General features: G+C 39.5%; 1 protein-coding gene across 1 annotated transcript; it reads right to left on the reverse strand.

Annotated features, from left to right (window-relative positions):
- Window positions 1–379: 379 nt before the first annotated feature.
- Window positions 380–1,727, reverse strand: LOC140508771 (olfactory receptor 52E2-like). Its single transcript, XM_072616646.1, has one exon. It carries the CDS (start codon window positions 980–982, stop codon window positions 380–382), a length of 603 nt encoding a protein of 200 aa, XP_072472747.1. The 5' UTR covers window positions 983–1,727.
- Window positions 1,728–8,439: the final 6,712 nt, after the last annotated feature.

Raw genomic sequence — 8,439 nt, forward strand, 5'->3', positions numbered from 1 at the left:
TAATAGACACGTAAAATAAACTTATTGATTTATTGGTTTATAACAACTTATATTTCTGTAGCATGTTAAGATTTAAAAAAATATCCTTCTCACAATAACCCAGAAAGGTACGTGGTACAAGTGTCATAATTTGACAGACAAGGAAATTGAGAAAAAGTTAGGGTAAATCATGAGTCCAGGATCATAAAGCCAGTACATGTTGAGACCAAGCACCTGGACCTAGGACTTGGACCAGGGACTTTTGAGTCAAGACTAAACCTCTTGAGGTCAAAGGAGGAAGAGCTAGGAAGAATATATTCCTAGCGAATATCTTCATTTACAACCCTACAAAATCTCTTGGAGCACATCAAAACCTAATCAGGACATCATGCTCCAAGGTTTATTTTTGTGAGAATATCTTTAGCACCCGTTCCCAAATCTGCTTGGTCCTGACACCATAGATAACTGGGTTGAGAAATGATGGGACTACAACATACAGAGTGGCCAGGAGGATGTGGATGTAACGGGAAACATTCCAGCCAAAGGGATGGGTCATGAAGGAAAAGAGGGCTGGGGTATAGAAGGCCAAGATAACAAACACATGGGAGCCACAGGTGCTCAGAACTTTGATACGAGCATCCATGGAAGAGAGACGGAAGACAGCTTGCAGGATCTGGCCATAGGATATAGCAATGGCTATGATGTCAAATACCAAGAGAGAAATGGCACCCAGACCATAGATAATGTTGATCCTTATCCTTGCACAGGCAAGGTGGACTAAGCCCATGTGCTCACAGTAGGTATGGGGAAGGATGTGTTGTCCACAGAAAGGCAGGCACAGAATCACGAACACAAAGGGAATCACAGAAAGGAAAGATCTCACCAGCACTCCAAGGCCAATTGCTGCTACCACTCCGTTAGTGAGAATGATGCTATAGCGAAGTGGGTTGCAGATAGTCACATAGCAGTCATAGGCCATGGCCAGGAGTACAGCTGATTCCATGCCAGGAAAAGATTATGGGAGTTAAAGATTTTTGCCTGATTTTTCATCTTGTATCTTTAACATTCAACATAGTGCCTGACAGATAGGAGGGGAAATTTAAAATTTATTGGCCACTTGATTGATCCAAGATAAACACAGGCAATCTTTTTGGCAATCTGCACAATGCTAATCTATCTGCTAGGAGCCCTTTCTTCTCTGATAAACATCCACATTCCTTAGCTGCTTCTGATGAATCTTGGTCTCTAATCCTCTCATTGTCCTATTGTCTTTGTCAGTATCCTTCCTAAAGTCTAACTCCCAGAATTCAACAAAATTCCTCATTTAAATATGACCTAGCTAGTGAAAACAAGAGAGGGATTATGGGTCTTCTTGATCTCACCATCATGCTTCTGTTAATTAGTTTAATTTCTTTTGAGTGAGTGTCTTGTCTTTACTTGGACCATTTTAAAACAATTCTATTACCAATCTGACTTTTTTTTTTTTTTGGTAACCCATCCCCCTGTTGTCATTATTCTTCGTCCACACATTATGTAATTTGAAATTCAGAGTGGCACAAGTTTGTATATCACCCGGTTTTTACCAGTTTAAGAGTAGAATATTAAATTTCCAGCACCAGAATTTTTGAATTCCTGCTAGTCACTTTATTATCACCGGAAACATCCTCATGCATCTTGCTCAGATTACTACATACAAATACACACGTATGTATGTATATATAGACACTCACATACACATATGTGCATACATGTGTGCACATACACATACACATATGCATAAGATTAGTCTTCTCATGATCTGTTATATTGCTTCAACTGTCCTTTCTTGTGCCTATCAATAATAGATCATAATTGATTTGAATAACAGAATCATCATATGTCAAGCCTGGAAGAGAATTCAGAAGTAACTTAGTCTAATTCCACATTAGAGCAAAATTGCTCAATATAATATGTCGTCAGTGTGAATGCTGAATAACTATTGATAATATATATTAATACATAACATATATATTAATATATAACCTTAATGAAGGAGCTCATTTTATTTTTTCTTAACTCTTATTGTTACGTGATCAATAATTTCCATCTCCAAATGCCTGCTTGTTGTAATTCCCTTATCTGATAATGCTTTCCCTTTCTCTTTAACTAGTCAAGAATTCCTATATTCCAAGTCCTAGATCACGTCACCTCATTCCATGAAACTTTTCCAAAACACCCTAGTTCCACATACTATCCTTCCCCTAAGAGAACTTACTGACTGTAATGGACAAGATTACATTGAACTTACTAGTCAAGTTAATTTAAGGTCCCTGACTTGGCTTGTGACCTGGTTGTAGTTGTCATTGTGTCTCTTATGTGTAATGATTGTGCTGTCTTGAGACAGGAGTCTGTGTGAAAACAGCAAAGTAGGGACCAGAATGAGGTGATCAGGCACAATAGCTGTTTGTAGTGATAATGTTGAAGAAGGAAGAGAAAGAGAAGAGGAAGAAAGAAAATGTCAAGGCGGAGAAGGAGAGGAAGGAGCAGAAGGAGAATTTAGGAGGAGGAGAAAGAAAAAGAAAGGAAGAAAAAGAAAAAGGAAAGAGGGAGGACAGAGGAAGATGAAGGAGAATGAGTATCAAAAGCAAAAAAGAAGAACAAAAGATTCTGTCTCTCACTTCTATGACTTTGCACAGGCTGTCTCCTGAAGCAAGAATGAATTACTTTTTTTTCAACACTTAGAATTTGTAGTTTAACTTACAGCTTATCTTACTGTCAACTCTTAAGGGAAAAGTTTCTGATACATATAACTCTTAGTGTTCTTATCTGATTATATTTTATCTATTTATCTGGTTAAATGCTGTGCAAGTGCACAATAGAAATTAAGGTTCTAGAAGACATAGATTATATTCTCATCATCTTTGTACCCCCATGACCTATCACAGATTCTTTTTCTTTGGTGAGTACTTAGGAAATGATTCTTGGATGAATGAAAGGGACACTTTGTCTGAGTGTAGTACAAATCTCTAACCCTCTTTGGAATCTCAATTTCCCCACCTATTAAATGGACGTTATAATTCCTGAACATCTTTAACTAATTTATAAGGTGGTCATGAGGACCAAATGAGAAAATTACTATGAAAGTAATTTGAAAAGACTGAGAATAATCACCATACCTTTATAAAATAACCTGCATTAGAAAGAAACTATGAAGAAGAGAGGTAACAAAAGAAAGAGACAAGTGCTATGAAAGGAATTTTTTTAAAATTGGAAGCTTTGGGCATGGAGAATTAGAAAGAAAAAATTTTGAAGGAGACAGACCAAAGAAACAGAGTGATGGACCAAAACTGAGTAAATAAACATAGAAGAGAGGAGTATTCTGGTAGAAGTATTGAGCGTCTTTGCTGCTTCCCTACGAATTCCAGGCAAGTATCTTTATACTTATCCAAACAGAACATTTGCTTCCTTCTCTGGGTCCCTCAAATGCTTTGTTCACAATCATATTTGCTAAACTATTTCTTTATTTCTATAAATGCAGTGCAGCTTAAGTAGATTATAAACCCCTTCAAGAGAGTATTTTCTTACATTTTCTATTTTTCATTCACACAACCTAGCACAGTGCCTTATTTATACATTTAATAAATTTAATTTACATTTAATTTATACATTTAATAAATCTTTAGAGAGTTGGATGGAACTGAATCCTATAATTTTTTTAAAAGGAGCAGATTTTTACTTTGTGGAAAATATTGGACATTTCTTTCAGGTAAAACAGTGATCACGAAAATGTATCTAGTCACATAATCAACACAGGTAAAGCAAATTAGAGGCTTCCAGAAACATTGAATGTTATATTCTGGGGACCAGAGTGTAAGGGAACATCAGTGTAGGCCCTCTACCATTGGGGAATAAAGAAGTAGTATATGTTTTCCCTATTCTAGAGGAGCTAATTGATTAATATCTTTTATATAGAAGAATGAATAATGAATATTTAATCTATGAGTCTTTCAATAATTTTGGATGAGTCTGTATATGTCATTTCAAGATGAGAAAACAAAGAGATTTCAAGAGAAGCCCTTCCTCTCACTGGCTAACTTGTTCCTCTAGTTCTACTCAACCTTTACCTGTGTGTAGAGGTGAGAAGTTCTGGGGGTCCAAAGCCTTGGACAGGGGAAAGAGAATGACTTATCAGTCCTGGTACTAGAGGGTTTCCAGTGTGTGTCTCAGCTGTCAGCTGCACCCCAGTTTGTGAAATCTCAAAGAAGGAGACTCTTTTCTAAAGGAATATCCTTCTGTGGGTAATTTCCTCCAGGGGTCTACCCATACCAGATATTTTTGAAGAGGAACTGTGGCCCTGAGGCCCAGAGCAAACAAAAGTCTAGGTTAATCTCCTGATTATCGAAACAGATTTTCAGCCACTAGGGAGCAACTACATGGGTTTAGGGAATTGGGGAATTCCAAGTTGCCTATGGGAGAGATGGCTATTGACACTGTGGTTGAGTCTAAATAAACTACCCTAGAACTGGGGGAAATATGGCCTGAAACAAAGAGCAAGGATACAGGGCTGCAGAAAATGAGGCTGTGTTTGATAGGTCTCCAACTTCATGAGCAAAAGTTTTGGGAGCTTAGTTTAGATAGACAGAGGCTGAACCATCAGAAAGGATTAATACAAATGGGTACAATGACTCCCAAACGTAGAGGATGTATATACTGTAAAAGGTTTTTACTTCTGGTACCACAATTAATTAAGATCTAAGCCTGTTTGTTTGATATAGTTCTTGGCCCATATGAAGACATCTTTCCTGACTCCTCCTCTAATTTTGAAAAGGGCTCCTTCCCTGTCCAGATGAAAGCCTCTATATCCTTGTTCCCACACTCTTCCTGTACCTTTGTCCCATCACCAGGCTTAGTTTTGTGCCTATCAAAACATTCCATAAGGTTTCCTAAGGTATAAGGTGTGTTCATGGAGGACTAGTACCTTTGGTGTAATGACTGTGAAGTCCTTATCAAGGTTCTTTCCTCCTTTGATGTCTACCTGTTTCACCTAACTCTCACCTTTTCATTCCAATGGCCATATAGGCAGATGAAGCAGATGACATGGAGCACTTAGAGCTTGGTTAGGCACCAAAGATGACAAGGCCATGGACTTTATCCTGAGCCATCCTGAGTTCTCTTGACTCTGTCATGGCACTGGACTATGATGACTCTGGAGAAGAGAGTGCGGCTGATGAGTTTGTGCAACTCAGCCTCACTTAAATCCAATTTAGGCACAAATCAAAAGACATCACCCATACCATTTCACTATTATGTCATCACAAAGTCCTGTGGTGACAGGTAAGTGATGAAGCAGCAGGTACAGATACACTGGGAGCTGTAGTCACAATCCTGCACATAGATAGCCCAGGCCATAGGGTCTTTTCTCACTGGAAGCAGCAGTGGGACTCAGCAGTCACCTGGGTGTCTGAGCAGCCTTTTAAGGATCGCACTGCTCACCTCCTGGTGTGAAGAAGGGGGCTAGAAATGGTGCCCTAAACATTGTCTGCTTACACAAACCTGACCTGATTACCATGGCAGTTGGGAAATCCCACTAGTTGGTCCAAACGCATAAAAATGTACAAAATGTACAAAAGCATCTGTAAAGATGATTCCACTCGCCATAAGCATATGGAACATGCACACACTAACATATAACACAAAATCCAGAAGACTTGAAAGAAGAACTGCTCTTGTTGTGAGAACTCAACAGGTATGGCATTCAAATAGCAGCCCTGAGTGAAACAAGGTTGGCAAATGAAGACCAGCTTATTGAAGTTGTAGCTGGATACACCTTTTTCTAGAGTGGGTGCAGTGAAGGGGAGTGCCATGAAGGTGGCATGCATTTTGAAATCAAAACTCATTTAATCAGCAAGATGGTATGTCTGCCAAAAGAAGTGTATGACAAGCTCATGACAAAGCGATTGCCACTAGCAGGAAAACGCCATGTCACCATCATCAGTGCTTATGCTCCCACCATGACAAACCCTGATGAAGTGAAAGAAAAATTTTATGAAGACCCAGAGATCCTTACCATCAATGTGCCAAAAGAGGAAAAGCTTATACTTCTGCACAACTTTAATGCTAAAGTAGACTCACACTAGCAGGCTTGGAAGGGAGTCTTAGGGAGGAATGAAGTTGGAAACTACAAAAGCAATGATCATTTACTGCTGAAAACTTGTGCATCCCATCATCACCAACACTGTCTTCCATTTACCTAAATGCAATAAAACTTCATGGATGCACCGTCGAAGCAAGCACTGGAATATTATAGATTATGTGATTGTAAGGAGAAGAGACAGACAAGATGTGAGAGGGACAAAGGCAATGTGTGGTGCAGAGTGTTGGATTAATCATAGACTTACCCTTTTCATACTAAATGCTCACATTCTTCATAAGTGCCTCCCCCAAGGCAAAATGGCTACTAGAAGAATTAATGTCAGCAAATCAGAACTCTTTTCTGAGTGCGTATAGTTTGTTGCTGATTTAGAGGGAAAGTTGAGCCAACACACAGTTGGCAACAGTGGAGCAGAAAAAGAGTGGACAGCTTTCAGAGATATGGTGTACAGCACTTCATTTGCTCTTCTGGATCAGAACACTAGCAAACATCAAGACTAGTTTGATAAAAATGAGGGGGAAATTCAGAAGCAACTAGATGAAAAATGAGAACTCCACATGATTTACCAGCAGGATAGTTTATCCAATGTTAAGAAGGCATCATTTAATTGCATCAAAAGGAAAGTACAAGCAAATCTTAGAGAGATGTAGGATTCCTGGCTCAGTAACAAGGCAGTTGAAATTCAGTTTTATGCTGATGATAACAATCCAAAGTGCTTTTATGATTCCCTGAAAGCTATTAATGCACCAAAAACCTATGGTGCATCACAATTACTCAGCACTGATGGAGCCACGTTGATTAGTGATAAGGACATGATCATATAGAGATGGGCTGAACACTTCCATAGCGTTCTCAGCAGACCATCATCAATCAATGCTGAGGCCACTGATCATTTACCTCAGATTGAAGTCAATCCCTCCTTAGCTGAACTTCTAACTGAAGAAGAGGTTTTGAGGTCCATTAGGCTCCTTTCACGTGGCAAAGCACGTGGTGCTGATTCTATTCCAGCTGAGATTTACAAGGTAGGGAGACCATTGCTCATATAAAAACTGACTGAAATTCTCCAGGTTATATGGCAAGAGGAGATTATCCTACAGGAGTTCAAAGATGCCTCTATTGTCCATCCTTGTAATGGTAAACGGAATAGATTTTCTTGTGACAATAACAGGGGGATCTCTCTCTTAATCATTGTTGGCAAAATTCTTGCCAGAGTTCTCATTATTAGTCTGATCCTGCACCTGGAAAATGGTCATGTACCTGAGAGCCAGTGAGGCTCAGATAGGGGCATGGAACAGTCTATATGGCATTTGCTACCTGACAACTCCAGAGAAATGTCAGGAGTAGAACAGAGGTATGTACACAACGTTTGCAGATATTACCAAGGCCATTGACACTGTTAGTCATGAGGGCTTATGGAAAATTATGTCAAAATTTGGCTGCCGGGAGAAGGTCATCAATATAGTATGTCCATTTCATGATGGCACGTTTGTCCAAGCTCTGGGTAATGAAGAATGATCTCGTGTCTTCCAAGTTTCTAATGGAGTTAAACAGGGCTGTGTGCTTTCTCTTGTTCTTTATAGCATGATATGTTCAGCCAGGGTTCCACTTGTTGTGGCCAAAGGCAACCAGTTCAGTATCAGAGCTGTCCCAAACAGCCCGCCTCAAAAAAACATGTGAAGAACCTGAACCCCAAAGAGGTGAAGACAGCAATTGCCAACCCCTAGACCCCAGGCATGCCTCAGCACCCCAGTGAAATCAGGAAGACATTATCATAGAAAGCTGAGCTTGCCTATGCTCTAGCTCAGCAGAGGGCAATCTGGTGTCCAAACCACACCTCCTACAAACTTAGTAAGCTACCTCCAGGGCAGCTGCAGGGAAACTCCAAAAGACCTACCCTACCTCTGCTTTCAAACATGAGCCAGTGCAGCAAAAGGTAGACTGCAACATTTAATATCTAGCTGAAAGAACAAGAGGTCACAACACACAATCAAGTTTTAGGCACAAGAACTGTGGGACAGAGTTCTCTGTGCCACAGATGCAGATATTTATCTTAAAAGCCAGGAAAAAGGTTATTACCATGAGTTAAAAGCAAAGCAGAAAAGAAAAGATCATACAACCTTTCTATGGGGACAAGGACCAAAACATAAATACCAAAGAGGTCAACGTTGAGACTGTACTCCCATCTCAAACTTCAGAAGGAAATAGGAACTGTTCAGAAGCACAAAGATACTTCTTGGAAGAACTCTGGAAGGATTTTAAAACCCAAATTAAAGAACGAGAAGAAAAACTGGCCAATGATTTTAAAAACATGAAAAAAGAATTCACTGAAG

This window comes from Notamacropus eugenii, chromosome 5 (genome assembly GCF_028372415.1).
Source record: "Notamacropus eugenii isolate mMacEug1 chromosome 5, mMacEug1.pri_v2, whole genome shotgun sequence".
NCBI lineage: Eukaryota > Metazoa > Chordata > Mammalia > Diprotodontia > Macropodidae > Notamacropus > Notamacropus eugenii.